Here is a 23,750-nt window from a genome sequence, read left to right as displayed (position 1 = left end):
GATGTTGGTTTAGAGCTCATGAAGTTGCTTCCCAAGCCATTTCTTCCCCTAAAACACCAATAGTTGACATGATTCTATTTTCTCCTAAACAATATGTTCAACCTAATTCTCCAAGACACAAAATGCTTAAGACAAATGATGGTTAAAGATCTATTCCTATTAGATCTCCTATTATTATTAATCTTGATGAAGAACTAGGTGAGAATGTTCTTAATGATGAAAATGTAGATCCTAATATTTTTGATGATGAATATAAATATGTTGATGTTGACAATGATTTATTTGCAAAATTTTCAAAAGCATTAATCCTAGCTCCTAGTAACAAACAAAGTGACTCATGATTAGAGCATGGTCCTTATTTGGAACTTGTGATAGCTTCATCTACTATGCTCAATGTGGCTCCTCTTGCATATTTTCCACCTTCCCAAAATAATGATTGGCAAGATTGAGGGGAGGATGATGTGCCTCATTAGCTTGATTAGCATCATAGATTTTCTCTTTCTCTCTCCTCTCTTTCTTATTTGTGACATTCTTCTATTTGTTCTCCATTTTCTTCTATTTTTTGTCCCTAGTGTTGTCTCCTTGAAGAAAATGCAAAGCATTGAGATCTCTTTTGGTGAAACCACCTCATGTTTTATGTTTCGTGTTCATTATCCTTTGATTTATCCTCTCTTGGGGGCTAAATTATTGCAATAATGTGCTTGTCTTCTTTGGGTGTATCCTCCCTTAAATCAACTACTCCCAAAAAGGTGTACACAATCACTTTAATGTGGGGGCATACACTCCTCTCATGATTCTCTCTTTTGATACTTAAAGTAACACTTAGCGAACTTTGTCTTTGCTTTGTAATTTTTGGTATTATTTTCATGACTCATAGTAAGAGAACCTTACTAGTTGTAGTCATGGTTCTCTTTCTCTCTCATGATCTTCCCTTTTACCTTATCATTGAAGTCGTAAGATGCTAAAGTCCACTGGGGACTTGGTGAGTCTTGCCTCCTTAATGTGGTGAAAGTCTTTCAATTTGAATTCCTTGTACTTTACTGGTAGTATTTGTGTAAGCTCATACTCCTGCTAAAGTGGGGCCTAAATGTAATGTCCTAAAATTGCATCCCTAGTAATTTTTGACTAAATTTGGGTCTTCTCCTTAGTTTTTGCACCCCTCGGCCTGATCAGAGACCTGAACATGCCGATGCACGTCAAAAACACCTTGCAACTTAACAATGCACTCAAAAGCTACCTTGATCCTGCCCCAAAATACGGCAGGACTAGGGCATGGTGCCATGTTCCCCCTTAATGGGGACCTATCTTGATCCCCTCCCCTTAACCTAACTCAAATCTGAAATGAGAAAATCCCCCCTATGTCTATTGAAGTCAGAAAATTAATCAGTTGATCCTACAGACAAGAATAGAAGAGGGGTTTACCCTCTCATTTGAAAGTCCACCCATATAACGCATACACACAAGAGGTCATCAAGAATTCGAGAGAAATTGAGCATTTCCAGTTTTCCTTCAAGCTTTGGAGTAGTCATAGTGTCAAGATTTCAAGCATTGAAGAGGCGATCAACCTTCCAATTCATGAAATCCCAGTTCCATGTGGAGGCAAGGAAAACTTCACAAGGATGTATAAGAATTTCATTTTAAGTCAATTCAACATCTCCTCAAAGATGAGTATATTTACTTTTATCCATTTAAATTACATTATTTCAACCACTTGGCTAATTCAAAAATCGGGGTTTGACCTGAAATCAGGGTTTGACCTAAAGGCAAACCCTTATTCCCAACACATTTCCCTTTTTTCCTATGTAGAAAAAAAGTCTGCAACTAGGCTTCTGGAATTAAGCTTTATTCACATAGACTAGAAAACCCTTTACAACATGCATATAGTTTGGAGGACCAATAGGAGGGCACCCATGTTTGGACACACCATCCTTGTAACTTTTTCCCGATTTTGCAAAGAAGCTTTGAATCATCTCAAACTTCTTAGATCCAGATGCATGACTAAATCCCGAATCTGTAGCTACTTTGTCTTAATTTCTAGCACTTAATCTTAATTTAACTACTCTTTGTACAAAAGAGGTTCAATTACATTCCAATCACAATCAATCTACTTAGTATTCAGTCCTTACATCATTTAGGATTGGATCTAGTAGATTCATCCCCCTCTTTTGAATTTAAAGTACCCCTAAAGTGAAAATTGAGCTTAGTGAATTTTCCACACTTCCGACATGGAGAATTTTCTAAGCTTCCAATTTTCCACTTTATAGGTGTATTTCTTATTGAAGATATTAGGGCTTATACAAATTTCCCTATTGAGGAATTGGGGAGTTCACAACTGCTAAATCTTTACAACAACTAGTTGTCCGATGGAAGTTCCATTCTCAAACTTGAATTTTAGGAACCGGAGAATAAGGGTTTTATAGAATTTGTAAGATTCCCATTGTTTGATGAACTCAAATGGGTTTAGTAAGTGCTGAGGAGAATACACAATGAATCCATGTGGCTAAGAAAGCCCTGCAAGATCATGAAGAATATGATTAGTGTTGTAATTGGATTATATTTATCTAGTGAACTGCCATCATTAAAGGCTGCGAAGAATGACATTGTTACAAATGCAACCGGATGAAAATTTGACAAACATGCACTAACAACTAATGATATTGTAGAGAATGATATCATGTTTGGTTCTATGATAATACGATATAAGATCTATTATTCCAACAAAGAAAATTAAATTTCCAAAATAACAATTTATGTTGCTTATGAGATGATGAGAATAGATAAGAAGTATGACCTCTATGAACTGCTCCAGAGTGAGCTACTAAATAATTTGAAGAAGACAAAGGAGAAAAAGACATATCCATTCAAATATGGAACTCTAATCTTGTGCATTATTAATACTTCATGAATGAATTTCTCAGTGTTGGGCAAGTTTAATGGGTCTTTGACAAGCCTATATGTGTGTAGATTTGGGAGTATTTGTATAATTTCGGTGACTCCAAAGTATAGAATGCAAACCTATGGGGATAATTTAAGAATTTCAAGAAGGAGATGCATGATAGGGAGAGAATCCCCAAGTCTATTGTGGAAAAATATAAAAACACAATATGTTTTATGGTAAACACTGACTAGTTCTTGACGGAGGTAGCAGAGCCAATAATTTCATGGATTATGCCAATGAGATATGAAGTTGATGAGCAAATTTTGGATCTTTATACACAACATTTAATAAAAAAGCCAACGGATCCAAAGGAAGAGAATTTTGGAACATATAAATAGAAGAGCTTGAAGATGTACCAACAGTTCAAGAAGTTGGTAATTGAGAAGAAGGTAAGAACAGAAGTAGAAGCTCTTTTAAAGAGCATGGGAATCACAAAAGAGATGGTCCAGAAGGCAAGAGAGAGGAATATCCTCTTGAAAGAGTAGAATGTTAAGGTCGAGAAGAAAGCCAAAATGGAAGTCTCTCCTCCTAAGCCAAGATAAACTGAAAGCATTTCTCCCTCCTTCAGCCATGCAAAACTATCCAAGTCATTAGTAAAGCCATCCGAAAAGGGAGAGAAGAGGAAGACAATGAGATTTCTCATTGTAGATGATGAAGAGACTAAATAAGATGAAGCGGTGAAGGAAATAATGGCTGAATTTGCTAAGGCCTCTAAAGTCACTAAGGAGAAACCATCTGGTGGAGCAAAGAGAAGCAAGAAACCAAAGCCATCCACAATTGATGAGGTAATGAAGCAAGAAAAATTTTCTGTTAAACCTCCTATGAAATTATATCACATTGTGAATAAAGAATGGTAATTTGAAGCAACTATCTATGTGGTATGACAATTTGATGAGAATGCATAAAGGGCATTAGACGAATCTATAATAGAATATATGAATGTATATAGTATAGCTTTAATTGAATTGATGTCTATAATACCTAAGAGCCTATACAAAGTTTTGGATATGAGAAGATAGAAAAGTAGAGAAAAAGAAGAAAGAATGAGAGAATATGTATTGGTTAATTTTAAGTTAGCCAAGAATAAATTCCAATGTAAAACTAGAGTAAATAAGATGATGATTGGAAAGATAGATGAATTTGTAAAGGACATTGAAGCAATTTTGAGAAAAATTTTGTTACAGAACCAGTATACGGTTAATCCGGAAAAAGGTTAAAGTGATACTCATCTGGAAGCAAAAAACATGCCATATTAGGATGATCCAAAAGTGTACAAAAAGGTTGAAACTCCTCCCATTCCAGAAGTATAGATTGATGATCAAGCTGATGTCAATATTCCAAAAGATACCAAAAATGAGAATGTTATAGATGAGGGTGTAGCTGATGCAAGAAAAGTAGATGAGATTGAGGTTGAGGCAGAAATAGAGAAGGATGTAGAAAAAGGAAATGAAGTTGAGGATAATCCTCTAGTTGATTGAGATAACCCTCTGGTGCCTAAGAAGGAAGCAGAAATAGAGAAAGATACAAAGAAGGTGGAGATAAAGGTTGAAGTTGAGATTGAAGCAAGAACCACTACAAAGGAAGTGTAGGGAAAGTTGATAGTAGATGATCTGAAATTTGTGCAAGGACCAATTAACCTCACCTCTCTATCACTAATTCAGAAGATTCAACTAGCATCATTTGCTCAAGCAAAGGCTAGTGAAGATATCCTTAAGTCGCACACAAAAGATAGCATGCTACTAACCGTGGCATATAGAGTTTTGGATAAATTAATGCCTTCATTTCATAAGGATACTTCAGATACACCATCCGGATAGTTGAAGAGTTTGACCAACTGTATAGATACACATTTTGAATCCCTTGAGAAGTTTGTTGAGGAGAAGGTCTGTAAAGAGTTGAATGCTAGGAGGCTTCGAATGTTGAAGATGATGATAATTAATGATAGAGCCACATTGGATGATTCTATAAAAAGCATGCATGATGCATTGTACAAAGGAGGAACTATTTACAAGTCATTCTTGTCACTATTTAGATTCATTGTGGAGATTGACAAGAAATATAAGAAACGTGAAGCTAAACTCACCCGGATATCTCAATCAGTTGATCCTTTATCAATTTACTTTAGTCATGAAGATCAAGTAATATCTTTACTTGATAAAATTAGGAGTTTGGGTCAAGAGGAGGAAAGGATTATTGGAAGAGTTGGAGAACTTAGGAGTCACATTGTTCCTAAATTGGATATCATGCTTAGTACTCTGCAAGATATACAGAGTGCTCAAGCCAGTAGTTAACCAAAAACTCTCAAGTCAGCAGAAACACAAGCATACCTATTTAGAGGCCTTATCGTAGTTTTGGAGAGCTTGAAGAAGGGCTAGGATAGCCACTTGAATGCATTAAGAACACTTATGCAGAGATTTTTAAGTTTTTGTGATTAAGACTGCGTGTACATATGTAAATAGTATTTTTGGTTTTCAAAACCCTACCTTTCAATTGATGTCAAAGGGGGAGTGTAGATAAGTGAAAAATATTGATCTTAGGGAGTCTTTTTTAATTTTTGGAGTCTGAGTGATAGATTCTTGATGTAGTATGTATTATTTTGGTTTTGGTTCGACACTTAGTAATTTTTCACTAAGGGTTGCCATCAATGCCAAAGGGGAAGATTATTGGCAAGAGACATTGCATTAATATTTAGATGTTGCCATTGATGGCAACTGGAGTCAGATATTCAATCCACAGATCATAATTAATTCATACCAGAAGACTGATTGAGTTTTGGTGAGGTCTGGTGAAGTTAGAACTTATCCAATAGTATGCAGTAATTTGATTGGTGTTTCATCTATTTTGAGTATCTGATGTTGTAGATCTTGGAGAAGCATTATTGATATGTATTTTACCTTATTCCAAGTTTGAAGCCTCCGGTGTTGAGTTTTGAGTGAGTTGGAAGATCCAGTATCGATGTTCTTAAGTAGAACAATGTTCATTAGTAGTAATGTGTTGATAATCAATGTGCAGATCTTGTGGATCAATTTTAGTGGTTGGTTTTGTCTTCGAGGATGTTAAGTCATCATGTGCGAAGAGTGGACAATTATTTTTGGTCTGCATGATTTATTTGGATAAGATTGAGCGGACTTGAGTACACGGTTCATCTTTTATACCTTGTTCTTGAAGCTAATAGGAAGAAGACCTAAATTGATGTTGTGAATATATAAGACCGACTAATATGATCATTTTTGGTATTGGTGGTTGTGTGGAAAGTGTTTGTGAGTGATTATGTGTAGTTTCATGTGCGCAAGGGAAGGATTTGAACTCTAAATTACAACAAAATATTAGAACAAAGCAGTATAGCAGAGAAGAGTAAGATTGTCTAATTTGTGCTTAACCAGAACTGTATTTTGGCATTTGTAGATGTTGTTCACCAGTTAGAACATTCCAATTATTATTTATAATCATGTTGTAAGCCAGTCAGTTGTCTAGGGTTGTAGCCATTATTGTAATTTGACTAGTGAGCTCTAAGCAGTGTGCCTAAATGCATGTGCATTCCCCTTACGTAATGTTATTTTATTTGTAATTATACTTCTAACAACATTTATTAATATTGTGAGTATGGATCCTACCATGGTTTTCTCCTTAACCAGGTTTTCCACGTAAAAATCCTTGTGCTATGGTGCTGTGGATACTTGCTTTATGTGTTTGCTTCTTTCTTTTGTTTAGAAGCATTAAGTGGTTGAAGAATCAGATTAAGAATGTTAAAAATTGAATAACACTGATTCATCCCCTCACTGTTCCTTGTTTCCAACAGATTCCATCATCTAATTGTTTTGTCTTTCAGTTAGTGAATTGAGACTTATTCTATGGAAAGAGCTCTAAACCAAGAATAGCATTGGTAATATCATCACTGTTCATGTTGGAAAATAGCTGTGTTATTTGTTTCTCTGGCTGTTGAGAAGAAGAGTATGCAGCTTGGACAGCAGCAGCCTGAATATCTGTTGCAGAGGAAGTTGCAGGGCAAGGAAGGGAGTGAATCGAGTCAGGGAAATTGAAATTGGCTGACTTCCCTCTTAAAGCAAAAGCAGCTGCATCATGTACACGAGCTGTCATCTCTGGTGAGCGAAATGAGCCAAGCCATATTCTCTTCTCCTTCACCGGCTCTCTAATTTCTGACACCCACAAACCCCACTTTCTCTTTCTCATACCTATATATGTAGGATGTTTTGTCCCACTCCTATTTGCATTTGCACTATAAGCTTGTTTACCCGTCTGTAATTAGAACAATATAAACAACTGTTAAAATTTCAATTTTGACAGGAATAAGATTGTACACTGTTCTACCATAATCAAGTGAGAGTTAACAGTCTATTTAAATGGAAAACAATTGAAATACCTAGCGTTAATGGAGTCTCATCAACTCAAAGCCAAGCAGAATCAGGTGTCACTCTTCTAGTCTCTGGATCGAGATAGCCTAGATACCATATAAAGATTTGACTTGTTTTAGTGGCTTAACATGCTCGGAGTTAGCTGCAGATCATCTCTTGAAAAGCGGAATCAACTTACTAATATACTGTCATATGTTATTATGTTATTATGTTTCTGTGGTTCTTTCATCGACCTACACATTAACAACCCACTCTAATATGGCAAATAGCATCTGGCTTCGATCCCATTACAACAGAAAAGAAAATGTGGGGCCGAAACAACTAAGTCAGCTCTGTTGGACGGTGTTGAATTATAATGTAGTCATTACATCATAATGTAGCTAAATTGGATAGACATGTTGAGTTATAAGCATTCTAAGTTATATTTGTTGGTTGGTTAAACAGTCAACCAACTGTATTTGTTGGACCTTCATCTTAATTGGCTAAGTTTTATACTTCTCTATATACATGGTTGATTCTATGCAAACTAATTTTCATTTGCGTGAAAGGAGTGTCTAGTTTTGTATTCTTCCTTATGGAATTTTGCTAGAAAGCATGTAGTTGCCAGAGGCACATGTAACTACATGTCTACACCAGTGATGTTGGTTAGCTAATATGGTGGGGTGCTTTATATGCTTTTAGCTATAATTCATAAGAGCGTGTTATACGTTTTGTTCAGGTTTAACTGTCGCTTTCTTCAGTCATGCTTTCAATAAAAGAATGTCCCCAACAAAAAGATAACATTAGTTCTTTTGTTCAATTCGCATAACAATGTGTAAATTGCTTCCCATATTGCGAATTACTCTGAGGTATTGAGACTACCATCAAATTATTTTCTTCAATACCTTACAAAAGGTAATTGATCAAAGAGGATCACATTAGATCTAAAAGAATGTAAAAGTAACAGAATATTCAGAATAATAACAGCAATTAATATTTAAATAAATATTCACCTACAGTGATAAACATTTCTTTTCCAAATTTATTGTATATATTCTTGAAGTGATACAGACATATTTTTAACACAGGGAAGATACTAATTTGTACATTAACATTCGGATGACTATTTTCATATATATTTATTTCATGTAAATGTGAAAATTAAGCTCTTTTTAGATACAACACAACAATTTTAATTCTAATTTTATTTTGTAGAATATCAAATATTAAAAAGATAATGAATATCAATTTTGATCACATATTTATAGCTCTCCAACATGGCAATCCAATGAGTCAAGGGGAATGTGAAATAGAAGGCTCGGTAGGGTTCATTGACCTTGCAAAACTCTTCCTCAAAAAATCTAACACTCCACTTTGTGAAATCACAATCCTCTCGGAGACAATTTGGAAATGGATAATAATTTATAATTTTTATAATATTTATTTTATTAACAGTTGCCTATGAATCCCAATTCCAATTATGAATATATTGATGATAATTTTGAGAGATAAATGTTATTTATCTTAGCATTTTATATGTCTATGAATATTTTTCAAGGATGCTAGAATACAATGAAACAATTTACAAAAGATTTACAAGGAAATGGTATTTTAATCCGAACAATATTTATGTCTATGTATTAAAATTCCAAACAACTTTTATTATGAAAAAACATGGAGAGTTATAAATTTATTCTATAAATAATTAATTTATAGTAGATAATATAATTTCATTCTTCTTGTGACAAAGTTTAGAAATAATGTAACAACATGTAAACTCTATTATTTATATATATAATTAATTTTACACAAATTATCCTTTGGAAAATTATGTTGTTATATATTTATCATTTGTAATATGATTTCTATTTAGCCATATATTGGACAAAATTCATGACACAACGTATAACTATATAACAATTGTAATCAATAAATGTGCAATTGATGACATTGCATGTCCAATGTTACTACAACAGATCATTTGAAAGTGAGGAGAGAAAAAAGCATGAGTGAGTGTGTGGAGTTACTCTTGTTCACCCTCAAGTTTAATGAACAAGGATGTCTAACCTAGTTTACTTAAAAATATAAAAAAAGCCCAAATTTAGGAAACACAATAATTTGATGCCATGTAAAGACCAAATATAGAGAATGCAACAAATAAAATGGAGACTAAATCATCTACATACAAGACAACAATCAAAATATTACCATCAGTTGTCTTGCTATAAAGAGTGGGCTTACCATTGCATTTGCTAAAGCCATTGCTCATCAAATATGAGTCAATATTGTTGCACCACGCCCATAAAGCCATTGCCCATCAAATATGAGTCAATATTATTGTACCATGCCCATGTAGCTTTCTTCAGCCCATAAATAGCCTCCTTTAGTCTATACGGCTTGCTTTCTTGACCTCGAATTTCATAACCAAGGGGTTGCTCCATATATACTTCCTCTTTCAACACTCCATTTAAGAAGGAAGACTTCATGTCCATTTGAAATACCTTCCATTTGTGATAGGATGCAATGGTTATGAATACCTAAACAAATTCCATTCTTGAAAAAGGGGCATACATCTCATCATAATCTCTCCCAAACTACTATTTGTATACTTTGACAACCAATATTGCCTTATGCTACTCTATTCTACCTTTGGCATTGCTCTTGGCCTTGTAGACCTATTTAACACCAATAACTTTTGTATCTAGAGGCAAATCGGTTATCTCCCATGTTCTATGCCTCTCTATTGCATCCATTTCCCCATCCATGGCCTCACACCATTTCTCCTCTTAAATGGAATCATTAGAATAAATCAAATTACTATGAGAAAATAATAAAAAATTCAAATTTTGATTAAAAGCTTCACATTCTGGTATATCTCCCTTAGACTCTTGGTCTTGATTAGCATTATAGAGGGAAGAGTGTGTTATAAATTCTCACTACTGTTGTTGCTCTTCTATGTAGACTCTAATTAGAGTTGTCTGAAGCCACTAGATTGACTAAAAGCTATAAGGAGATCTCTTGAGCCAATTCTCTTGCTATTTGAGGGTGCTTGCCTTTCTATCTATTTGTGTTAGGAGCTACCTGAAGTTGTTTATCCATGCCCAGAGCTGCCTAGAGCTGCTTAGAGCTCTCTTTGATTCAATTCTAAAATAGTCTATTTAACTACCAATATGAGTTAGAAGCCCTCTAAAGTTGTTTGTGCCTATTTGGAGCTACTTGGAGCAACCTAGAATTCTCCATATCTGCTACTATAAGATATTTGCGAAGTAGAAAAGTATAATTTTTTGATGTGTAAGAAATACATGAATTAGTAAACTATCATCATATAAAATATATTCTTAATTACAAAAAAATTGGTTTCTTTCTTTTTAACATTAAGAAGAAAAAAATATACAAATTTCTTTTAGCTCATAACCAATCATAAAAAATAAGACATCTTATCTGATTACCTTGATCATTTGTTATCCTCTAACCTTCAGATGCTCTACTAATTCATATAAATTATGTTCACAACCATAATTTAAATCTAATATTCTATTTACTATTGATTTTGTGAAAAATATTTATAAAACTCTATTAAATAAAATATTTTAAAACTATATGGAAACTATTAAACGGGTACCTACCATAGATTTTCCTAATGATGCTTCTTTAGTCTAGGAAATTAAGAATTTGGTGTCTAATAATTCCCCTCTGAATGTTGAAATTAATATGGCTAATGAATGTTCCTTAGGGAATAGTAATCTATCAGAGGTTGTCCCTGTTATTATGCCAGATGAGAATATGGTTCAACAAGTAAATGATATTTTTAACAATCATGCACATCAAATGGATGAGGGTATTACCGATAGAGTTGTTTATTCAATTGAGAATGATTTGTGGGGTATAAACTCGACTCTTCCAATTTCTGCATCTGCTAATCCTTTTGTGGTTTTGGCTACAATAGAGTTGGGTTTTGAAGATAATCCAATTATCCGAGCTTCTCCAAAGTCATGCAAGAGTTTACCAATTGTCCAAACAACTCCGGTTTTTTCACCATCAGTGGTTTCTCCTAGGAGAGGTAGGCCGCCAAATAATCTTAAGACTGAAATGGAAATTGATGCTGGAATTCAAAAGACTTTGTCCCTTTCTCCTATTGGTGGACAAGGGAGGCATTCGGTCTCTCTTGGTAGGCCTAAGAAAACATGCCTAACTCTTATAGGTGTAAAAAGAAAGAGGAGTAAAAGATCCATGACTAGTCCTCCTGTGACAAGATTAGGAGTTGTGAAACATAATTTGCAAGGTTGCTTTGGGGAAAGAAATAATACTTCGATTAATGGGAAGAGGGGATCTTCGGCCTCCCCTCGAGGAAAATGAAAATTATTTATTGGAATGTTAGGGGCTTTAATTACCCTAACAAGAGATGCTTAATTAAGTCCCAAATGGACTTAATTAAGTGTGATATTTTTATGTTGTAAGAAACAAAGTTGTCAAAGGAGTCTGCCGATTTGGTTTTTTCATCTTGGAGAAGATGGAATTTTCTTTCTTCTCCTACTCGTGGTGCTTGAGGAGGTTTGGCACTACTTTGGAATAATTACAATATTGAGGTATAGTTAGTGGCATCTGCTACAAATTGGATGTTGACTTTAGTTATAAGAAAGATTTCGAAGGTTAAATTCTAGCTTTTTAACATTTATGCTTCATCAATAATTCAAGGGAAGAGTAAGTTATGGGGTGAACTAAAGAGGATTTCTTCTCCCTTAAAACATGGTTCCTTTATTATCTTTAGGGGTGATTTTAATCCTATCACTGATTTAGATGAGAAAAGAGGAGGTGTTTTCCCTAATAAAAGGATTATGGATGACTTTGGGGATTTCATTTCTGATATGAGTCTTTTTGATTGTAAGTCTTGGAATGGGGTTTTCACATGGACAAACATGAGAAGGGATTTTTCTCAGATTTCTAAGAGATTAGATCCATTTTTGTTATCTGAGAATTGGATTGATTCAGATTTTGAATTCTTTTCCTCTATTCTATCGGTCTCGGGTTTTGATCATCTTCCAATTTCCCTTTTAGTTATTGAGGATAGGGCTTCTTTTAAGTCTCTATTTAAATTTGAGCCCATGTGGTTTACGAATTCTTCCTTTTTGCCTCTTCTTATGAAATGGTGGAATTCTGCTCCTTTTTGTTATGGGTCCCATATGTTTCAGATTAATAAGAAGTTAAGTTATTCGAAATTGAATATTAGGGAATGGAATATCTTGTATTTTAAGAACATTTTTTAGGAGAAACAAAGGATTCAAGATATGATTGAATGTCTTAATACTCATGTGCTTCAACATGGTATGGTGCCACAAGTTTTTGATGAATTGAAGTCACTAAAATTACAACTTGAGGAGGTGTTAGCTAGAGAGGAAATCTATTGGAGACAAAAATCTAGAGAATTATGGCTTTCAGATGGTGACAGGATCACAAAATTTTTTCATTCTTCAACTAAGATTAAAATATGTAAGAATAGGATATCTTGTATTCAGTGTTAGATTGGGAATTTATTTGTAGAGCCAGAGGACATTGCTTCAGAGGCAGTTAGGTGTTTTAAGTCATTATTATCTTCGGAAAATGGAAACCTTAGCAATGATATTATATCTACTATTCCTCCTTTAGTATCTTTGGAAGAAAATAAGATGTCGATGTCTCCCTTTTCCTTAGAAGAAGTTAAGAGTGTCATCTTTGCCATGAATCCGGATAAAGCTCTAAGATCAGATGGTTTTACTCCTTTATTTTTTCAGAAATGTTGGGATTTTGTGGGAAATGATGTTTTATTGGCTCTCGAGGAAGCTAGGAGAAATAAGTCTATTTTAAAAGAACTTAATACTACAATGATTGCAATTATTCCTAAAAAAGAGGATACTAAGACTTTTGCTGACTTTTGCCCCATTTCTTTATGTAACACTTTTTATAAGATATTTACGAAGGTGATTTCCCTTAGGTTGGCAAAAATTCTACCTAAGATCATTTCATTGGAGCAAGGTGGTTTTGTTCCCGAAAGGGAGATGACAGAGGGTGCAATTGTAGCACATGAGGTGTTGCATTCTATTTCCACCCAAAGAACCCTGACCATGATACTTAAACTAGACTTGATGAAGGCTTATGATAGAGTAGAGTAGGGGGCTTTATGTGTTGTTCTTGAGAAGTTAGGTTTTTCCAAGGCTTGGGTCAAATGGATTCGTGCATGTATTTCTTCTGCAAGATTCTCGGTTTTAATTAATGGTTCTCCATGTGGTATTTTCACTTCCTCTAGGGGTTTGAGACAGGGAGATCCCCTTTCTCTCTTTTTGTTTATTCTCCTAGCTAAAACCTTTAGTTGGGCTATTAGGGCTACTAAAGTGGGGAGGCTTTGGAAACGTATAAGGATTCAGAATATTCCCCAAATTATTTCTCATTGTCTCTTTGCAGATGATACTCTATTATTTGGACATGCTTCGTTAGTTGAGGCAAAAGTGATTAAAAGAATAATACAGAATTATGCATCATTTTCTGGTCAGAAAGTGAATGGTGATAAATCAAAGATTTTTTTTCTTAATACATCACAACTAGTTCATCATAGGTTGCAATCCTTTTGGGGATTTGAGACTGGAAATCTTCCATGTACTTACCTTGGGATACCTTTCTTTATTAAACAGGATAAGATTGGTTTTTGGGATAAGATTATTTCGGTCATTTCTAAAAGAATTCTCTCATGGAATCATAGATGGTTAACTTTGGCGGGTAAAATTGTTCTCATCAAGTCTGTTTTGAATGTTGTTCCCATATATCTCATGACTGCTTTGAAGTCTCCAAAAGTAGCTATGGTTAGTTTACAGGATACTCTTAGAGATTTTCTTTGGAACAATAATAAAGATGGCAAGAAGAAACTCCCTTTACTTGCATGGGATAAGGTATGTTTGCCTAAGGAACTTGTGGGAATAGGAATTCAAAGTCTGGAGAATCAAAAATTATATGACAAGCCTAGCTCCTTATTGGCACAGATTATGTTTGCCAAATATTTAAATAATAGACCAAGAGAGTACATTTTTAAAGTCTCAAATTTGCCTTCGGGTTCTGCTATTTGGAATTTCCTTTAGAAATGTAGATCAGTTATTTTTTCTCATCTCTTATGGATTGTTCATAATGGTAGAAAGGTCAGATTCTGAGATGAAGTATGGAATGGACACACACCTTTGGTGAAGATTAGGGATTGGTCTCCTCTGATCACTGTTCTTTCCTCCCTTTGGGGTGTTTTTGTAGCAGATTATTTTGAAATTGTGACTAGTGGACCCCTTAAGCTAGCTAGATGGAAGTCGATTGATTTCTTAGATGTTGAGCAAAGTATGAAATTAGATTTTGAGAAGATTTTGGGGGATAGAATTGTATTTCTTTCTGATTCTGAGGACGAGCTTATTTGGACAAAGAATATTTCTGGTAAGTACACTGTTAAAGATGGTTACAACTCTCTTATGGTTGCTAAAGATTTATCATCTTGGCCTTATAAGTTGTTTTGGCATTCGGCTTGCCTTCCTAAAGTTGGATCCTTTGCTTGGTTGGCAGTTCAGGACAGAGTCCTTACAATAAGGTTTTTGGCTCATGGGATTTGGCACAGGGCTTTGGAAAATTCTGTCTTTTTCCATTGATAACAGTTGTGGAGTCTACATTTGAAAATCATATATGGGCTCTATGCAAAACTGATATTATATTTGTTGTGGGAGCATTTTGGATGTGGTTTTGGGTGGGGTGTATAAACTGATCCGTTAGATACTATAGGTTTATTTTATGAGCTGTGACTGAAGGTTTTCTTCCTAGGGTTCTTTCCTTCAGTATGCTCTTTGAATCCTGTGTAAAAAATAAAAAATATTAATAAAAAAGTTTAGTGGAATAATCCACTTTTATTGAAAAAAAATAAAATAAATTTTAAAACTAGATCCATAACATTTTCTATAGTAAACATTAATTTGAATCATTACATACAACATGATACAACTGCTAATATATATGAGTTTAAACAACATTTAAATCGAGCATAAAACATCCGTGGGTTTATAGTCAGCACTGAGATATGCGCTCATATATTCTCACATAATAAGCATTTAAAACTAAAACAAGTTTATAAATAGATAATTATAAAAAGAAATAAAATGACTACTTTTCAATATTTTTTCATAATGTTTTCTATTAATCCATATTGCAATGAAAAGGGATATACATAAGAAAACTATAAGAATTTATAACAATCAAACCAGACAAGAATGTAAGAGTTGCCCAACCAAGATAAAAGTCTCCTAAGTATAAGTATACATTACGGTTTTAAAATAGCTGACTTATTACAAAGAAAACCCAAGCTAGAAATCATATATATTCATTTAAAGAAAACTGCTTTTGGTAAGGAGATATATACATCATTTGAACGAAAGTCACTATATGCCTCCAATCTTTTTTATATACTTGATTGCAGTAGAAGCAGTTAGATAGCTCCAAATTTTTCTTCATACTTACAATTCAATGGAATGAAGCATACAACACAAACCTTATAACCTCTTTGAAATTGAAAAGGTAAAGGGGGAAGTCTAATCCCCAACCCACAAAAGGTTGAAGGAAGGTGGAAAGAATCAGAGACTATGTTTTGGGATGTGCCTTCACTTTCGAAAATGGAAATGGCTAAGGTAAACCCGAAAGAAGGTGAGTAGGACAGAAGAAATCAGAGAATTGAGCATCAGGGTTTGGGGGTTAGATTTAACTTTCCCCAAATGAAAAGGTTAAAATATAAACTTTGAAAAGGTTAAAATATAACCTCCAATCCTCAATGTTTGAATAAAAGGGGTCCAGGCATAGGATTTATGGAGTTCCAGTTAACATCTTAAATAAAATGTTACATCGAACTCTTCAATCCTTAACTTAGAAAAGGCTTAGAAAAGCAGAGAAAAGGAAGTGAGGAGTGAGCATCGGAAAAGCGATAAGAGGCAAGGAGGTGGTTTGATGTCAAATCCCCCAAAGGGCACACTCAGCCAAACTTTAATTTTATGACTTGGGTACTTGATCAACAAGGGGCAAAGTGGTTCATTTAGGTATTCTAAGATCAGGCATAACCGATGGACCATAATGGTGGCATGATATGACAAAGTATCATTGTTTGTTTAATGTCCATTTTAAATATGTGAAACATCTAAGTTTATATCATGTATTAAGGCCAGAAAATCAATATTTATTTCAACATCCTTCTAATATGTGTTGTGTTTAATCATCTATAAGAAAATCACTGATAATATAAAATATAATTACATAATAAACATAATCAAGTATCCACAGTACAATTGTAATTAAATCATACATAGTTTTGTTAATCTATTAAATTCATCAATTCTTCTTCAAAGATATTTACAAAGTGGAAAATTAAAGATTTTTTCTAACAAGACTTATCCTTCGTTACAAACTAATTCACTTCTTTCTTGAAATAAGAAGAAAACAGAAAACACAAATTTCTTTTAAGTTCATATCCAGTCATCAGCATTGGTTTCCCATTTTCAATCATTGAACAAGGCATCTTACCTGGTTACCTTGATATTATTTTACCCCTAGCCCTCACATTCTCTAATCCATATAAACTATTATTCACAGCTACAATTTAAATTTAGTGTTCTATTTACTATTGATTATGTGAAAAATATTTATAAAATTCCTTCATCCGAATCTGAGATTTTAAAAATAGATTCATAACTATTTCTATTGTAAAACATTGATTTGATTCATTTCGTATTACTTTTTTGCAACCGGTAATAAATATGATTTTAAACATCGTTTAAATCAACCACAAAACATCCATTGGTTTATAATTAGCCCTGTTATATATTTGCTAGACATTCTCACATAATAAACATTTAAAACTTTAACAGGTTTATAGATAGACAATATTAAAAAGTAACAAAAGGACCTTTTCTATTTTTTTTCCAACTAATGTTTTCTATTACTTCACATTGCAATTCAAAGGGATATACAAAAGCATATGAGATTAATGAATAACAATAAAATAAGACCACAATGCAAGAGTTACCGGTCTAAGATAAAAGTCTCCTAAATGTACATATGCATTAGAGTTTCAGAATAGCTGAATAGTTTACATACATTTTAATGAAAACTATTTTCGGGAAGGGGCTATGTACATTATTTGAATGGAAGTCACCATATGCCTCTTAACCTTTTCTACATTGATCTCGGTGGAAGCAGTTATATAGCTTCAAATTTTTCCACATACTTACAATTCAACTGAATAAAGCATACAACACAAACCTTTTTGAGTCAAATGGAAATCCATCTTAGCCGTTATGATCTATTTTTCTTTAGTAGTTAGTTCTTACCCTTCTCGCATGCGAATGAAGACAACACTTTGGATTTGTTTTGTAACCCTAACTTGATAATCTAGTTGAAATCCCAAAGAGATGTAAACTGGTAACATTATTCTTCTGCTTCAGTGGATTGCTTATGAAATTGGAGAGAAGATCCCATCGTCACTCCATCTGCAGTGTTCATTAGCAAGTTTAAACAATCTAGCCATGATTCCATCATCTCATTGTTTTGGCTTTCAGTTCCTCCAATATCAGTGAATTGAGACTCATTCTGTGGAAAGGGCTCTGAACCAAGAAACGCATTGGTAATATCATCACTGTTCCTGTTCCTGTTGGGACACAGCTGTGATATTTGTTTCTCTGGCTGTTGAGAAGAAGAGTATGCAGCTTGGACAGCAGCAGCCCGAATATCTGTTGCAGATGAAGTTGCAGGGCAAGGAAGGGAGTGAATCGAGTCAGGGAAATTGAAATTGGCTGACTCCCCTCTTAAAGCAAAAGCAGCTGCATCATGTGCACGAGCTGCCATCTCTGGTGAGGGAAATGAGCCAAGCCATATTCTCTTCTCCTTCCCCGGCTCTCTGATTTCTGACACCCACAAACCCCACTTTCTCTTTCTCACACCTATATATGTAGGATGTTTTGTCCCCCTCCTATATGCATTTGCACTATAAGCTTGTTTACCCATCTGTAATCAAAACAGTATAAACAACTGTTAAAATCACAATTTTGATAGAAATAAGATTGTACAGTGTTCTAACACAATCAAGTGAGAGTTAACAGTCTATTTAAATGTAAAACAATGGCAATACCTAATGTAAATAGAGTCTCATAAGCTCAAAACCAAGCAATATCAGGTGATTCCTCTTCTAGTCTTTGGATCGAGATAGCCTAGATACCATATAAAGATTTGACTCGTTTTAGTAGCTTAACATGTTCACAGCTAGCTGCATATCATCTCTTGAAAACCAGAATCAACTTACCAATATACTGTCATATGTTATTATGTTTCTTTGGTTCTTTCATCGACCTACACATTAACAACCGACTCTATTAGAGCAAATAGCATCTGGCTTAGATCTCAGTACAACAGACAAGAAAATGTGGGGTCGAAACAACTAAATCAGCTCTGTTGGACGGTGTTGAATTATAATGTAGTTACATTATAATGTAGCTAAATTTGACATACATGTTGAGTTATAAGCAATTCTAAGCTATATTTGTTGGTTGTTTAAACAGTCAATTCACTGTATTTGTTGGCCCTTCATCTTCATTGGCCGAGTTTTATACTTTTCTATTTGCATGGTTGATTTTATGCAAACTAAATGCTATTTGCGTGAAAGTTGGGTGAAAGGAATGCCCAGTATTATATTAATCATTTTGGATTTTGCTGCAAAGCATGTAGTTGCCAGAAACACATGTAACTACAAGTCTACACCACTTATTGTCGCTTAGCTAATATTGTGGGGTTCTTTATACGCTAATATACGTTTTATTCTGGTTTAACCGTCGCTTTCTTCAGTCATGCTGTCAATAAAAGAATGTCCCCAGCAAAAAGATAACATTAGTTCGTTTCTTCAATTCGCATAGTTCAATGTCTATATTGCTTCCAATATTGTGAATTCCTCTGAGGTATTGAGATTACTATCACATTATTTTGATCACCACCTTACAAAGGGTTAATGATTTAACTGATATAATAAGCGTCAAATAAAAGAATTAAAGAGGATCACATGAGATCTAAAAGAATGTAAAAGTTAATAATAACAGAATATTCAGAATAATATCAGCAATTAATATTAATATAAATCGTATATATTCTTGAAGTAATACTGACATGCTTTTAACACAACATAAATATTAACTAGCAGATTAACATTTAGCTGACTATTTTCATATGCATTTATATTATGTAAATCTGAAAAATTAAGTTGTATGCAGATACACAGCACAATTCAAACAATATTTTTAATTTTGTAAAATATCAAATGTTTTTTTTTTAATGAAAGTGGACATGCCACTAAATTTTTGTATATTAATATATTCAATTTTTGTTTTTACAATGGGTTCAAAGGGCATACCGGCAAGAAAGAACCCACAAGAAAACCTCCAGTTACGGCCCAAAAAAGCAATAATTAAAATAACCTAAATACCCCATGAACAAGAACAGTCTAAATGGACCCGTTACATAGCTTTAGAAATGTACATATCATGAGTCCAAGTGCCATCAAAAAATTGGAGAAAAGATTCGAGCAATTCAATAGATATAACCTGCATCAAAAAGATATATGAACCAAAAGATACCTACATAATGTGATCAAGTCAAAAAGCAGGAGCTTTAGCTCTCATCGGGAGGTTCCTTGTGCTCTCTAAGAGGAGGGACAATCTACAAGGGGAATTCCAACCTTGGAGACGCTGAAACCAAAAAACAAAATGAGAGCAATGAATGTAACGCCATAAGAAAAACCAAAGCCTTATGCACAAATTGAGGTGAAACCCAATCTAGTAAGCTTTCAAATGATTTCAAAGTATCTCCCAATTTATCACAGATTAAACCCATTCTCATTTCAAACAGTAATTCCCCACACCGCCCATTGTCCAAAAGATCAGAGTGAGGAAGAAAACCCCCATAGTAAAAAGACCCCAGCTCAAAATGATAGCTATCCAGTGTAGACCTAACAAGCTCCCAAGAGCATACCGAAGGAAGTATTGACGTAGAAACCAAGAGTTGGAGCAAAACCTCATCATACAAAATGTCATAACAAACAGTAAGAAATCAAGACAGAATCTCAGAGCCAGAAAAATTAGAACCAGTCTGCAACCAGAGACTCCCCACCACCCTACGTACCTCATAATCCACCTGAGGAGAAAGCAAACGAAAAAATTTACCAAGCATCACAGAGCTACTTCCTATATCCTCATCTGAGACCACAACTTGGCATTCAATAATAACCCTGTATCGTGAAAGAGCAGAAAAATTCGACATATGCATATTCAAGAAAAAAAACCAGACAAAGCCTTATGCAAAATTCAATAATGTTGTCACCTTTTAAAGACATCTGTAGACAAAAACATGAGCAAGAAGTGCCAACACAATTCATAATTACAAAAGAAGGCAATCAACAAATTTAAATCTCATAAGAGATATTATCATAATTGAAACAATAATAGCATAATGCCTCTCACGATACTCACGACAGAAGAACATTACATGAAACACCCCATCAGATGCAAGTAGAAAATGCTTACCCAATCATAATCAAAACACAATTACCGTGACAAATAACTATGAATAGATCACAACAAACATGTCATATCTTGCCACCACACATAGCAAATAATGATAATCAAGAAATGAGGAGTAAATGATTACTGTACAGTGTATCCTTCAAGCGCACGAGAAAGTACCAAATCAAATCTCTACCTATTTTGCAAGAGATATATGGTACCCGTTCATGAAGAGATTACTCATTTGGGCATACTATCAAAAGAAGGCAACTCCTCCTTATTAACAGTTAAATGATTAGCATTAGCATCAATAGCAAGATTAGCCAAAAAATCTACCACCTTATTGATCTCTCTAAAACAATGAGAAAGCAGATAATAATCAAAGAACTAACTATTTTATAATGTGATCCAAAATATATTGTAAATGCCAACAATGTGATTTTTGCTTTGAGACACATTGGAAAGTAACCATCGAATCCCCCTCAATGATTAAACACTTAATGCCTAGGCTAATAGCCATGTCCAAGCCAAAGGATAAAGCATACAACTCAGCATAATTGTTAGTTTTGATACCTAAAGCATCACTCTGTGCAAGGATTACATTAGCATCATGATAAAAAATAGCCATGCCAGTTCCAGCTGGACTAGGATTACCTCTCCAAGCACCATCATAATTAAGTTTAAAAAGGCCAGAAGGAGAAGGTTTCTAAACAGCTTCCCTTCTCTTCCTTGCCATAGATTATTTCTGAGAGACACAACCTTGATAAGGTATTATTGACAAACCTTTCCTCTCCCAGAATATTTAGAAATAGACAATAACATCTGGCTTCGTTCTCATTACAACAGGCAAGACAATGTGAGGTTAAGAGAACATAACGTGCTCTTCTGGACATGTTGAATTATGATGTAGTTAGATTTAACATACGGGATTCAATTATTCATTTTGGATTTTGCTGCAAAGCATGTAGTTGCCAAGAAGCACATGTAACTACAAGTCTGCACCAGTGATTATCACTTAGCTAATATGGTGGGATACTTTAATATACTTTTAACTCTATTTTATAACAACGTGATATATCTTTTATTCAGGTTTAACTGTCGTTTTCTTTTAGTCATGTTTTCAATACAGATGCCTTTAAGGAATAGAAAAAACTATTTCTTTTTTCAATTCAATTAACGGAAAATATCTAAATTTCATTCATGATCGCTATAACATTTACTATAACATTTTTTTACATCAATGTTATGAATCATGTTCCATCATGATATCTATCATGATAGATCATGAAAGAGAACTTAAAAATAAACTATTATCCAAAATATTGACCAAAAATATTAACACTATCTAATATCGAATTCAGACACAATGTCAATTGTGAATGTTCACTCTAACGATGATGCAGTGAAGTGGCTTTTGAATCTTGAACAGTGCAGAGTCAAAGATCTCTTACATAGGTCTGTAAAAAGTAGACAGACAAGGTCAAAAGAATACTCAAGACTAGTGCATTATAAAAAACTGTATACAAAGACATATTTTTGTGGGCAATACAGTTTTGTTGCATTCTTGGTACAGGAAATTTGGGGACAATATTAGGGTGGGTGGAAACTATTTTTCAATCAAGATACAGTATCTTGACAGAATTATTCTGTCAGTTGGAGAATGTTCTCTTGAATGTTTGACTTATAATTTTTTTTAATGATAAAAGTCTGAAATATATTAATATAAAAAAGATATACATAAAGTATACATAAGGAGGATGAACCAGTTTGCGAGCTAAAACAGGGTACAATAAGCAAAATTTGTCTTGAGAAACTAAGAACAAAGACAAGTAAACCAACTAGCAGTCCAGCTAAAACCGAGATACAGAAGTCACAGAGAGACAAAATGCCGAAAAACCAGAGATGAAACATGGGGAAAATCATTTGGGTGAATTTTCGTCCATCACCTCCTTCTTCGAACCCTGAACAGAAGAAACTTTTTCTATGAACTGGTAGCCAACAATTTTTCTTTTTTTAAATTCTTCTTTTCAAAAAGGATCAGGGCCTTAGAATGCTTGTGTCCAGCCAACCCTGCATCATCTTGAAGCTGCCCCTCGTCCCCATGAGCATAATGATGGGGGATCCACCCTAGCAAGATTTAAACTCGGACCATCGCTAACAAGCCTGAAATCTTCCTCCCGAGAACCCTACAGAGGAATATCAGGCTTGAATCTCTTCAAAGGAGGCCTACTAACCCCCTTAGCAACATGACTATCAGATTTATGAACATGAACTTTATAATTAACTAGCCTAAGAAGGGCATAAAAAGGATTTGAGAAAGCCAGATTGCACAGGTTTTGTGTGAATGAATCCCTACTACTTCACTATTTAGTAGCCACATAGCCCAAGTAGATCCGTCGCTTTGTTTCCTTCTTGATATACGTGCAAAATTTTGAATTCTTCCAACTCATTTATTATATCCTGGCAATACTTTATCAGATTAGCAATCATCCAGCTAGGATCCGTGTGCCCATTCAGACAATTGACAGTGTTTAGTGAGCCAAACTCTAGCCAGACTTTTCTAAAGCCTTCTCTTTTAACCATATGTAACCTAATGTGGGCAGCGTTGGCTTCCATAAAATGGTTAGACTGGGTGCCCAGAGGGAGCGCCACCACAGAAACTAGCAGACCCAAATGATTCCTATCCACTCCCCTGCACCCAATTGGCCCATGATTCCCTTTACTCGCCCCATCCACATTGATTTTGATCCATCCCATAAGGGGGGGGATGCCAAAGAACATTTTGTCTACACTGCTTGGTTTTGTGCACTGGAATGGCAATATTCCAATCAATTTGCCACCGATTGATAGTATCCCATTCCTCCTAGAGAGTAGGGAGGGGAT

General features: G+C 34.5%; 2 protein-coding genes across 2 annotated transcripts; both read right to left on the bottom strand.

Moving 5' to 3' along the window:
- Positions 1-6,787: 6,787 nt before the first annotated feature.
- Positions 6,788-9,731, bottom strand: LOC131045523 (ethylene-responsive transcription factor ERF039-like). Its single transcript, XM_059212716.1, has 2 exons — positions 9,585-9,731; positions 6,788-7,195 (listed from the first exon to the last, which is right to left on the bottom strand). Exons 1-2 carry the CDS (start codon positions 9,729-9,731, stop codon positions 6,788-6,790), a joined length of 555 nt encoding a protein of 184 aa, XP_059068699.1.
- An 8,020-nt stretch (positions 9,732-17,751) lies between these two features.
- On the bottom strand, positions 17,752-20,625 carry LOC131045522 (ethylene-responsive transcription factor ERF039-like). Its single transcript, XM_057979117.2, has 2 exons — positions 20,488-20,625; positions 17,752-18,327 (listed from the first exon to the last, which is right to left on the bottom strand). Exons 1-2 carry the CDS (start codon positions 20,623-20,625, stop codon positions 17,752-17,754), a joined length of 714 nt encoding a protein of 237 aa, XP_057835100.2.
- Positions 20,626-23,750: the final 3,125 nt, after the last annotated feature.

Source organism: Cryptomeria japonica, chromosome 10 (genome assembly GCF_030272615.1).
Source record: "Cryptomeria japonica chromosome 10, Sugi_1.0, whole genome shotgun sequence".
NCBI lineage: Eukaryota > Viridiplantae > Streptophyta > Pinopsida > Cupressales > Cupressaceae > Cryptomeria > Cryptomeria japonica.
Note: the sequence above shows the minus strand (reverse complement) of the source record. Positions and strands in the feature narration are given on the sequence as shown.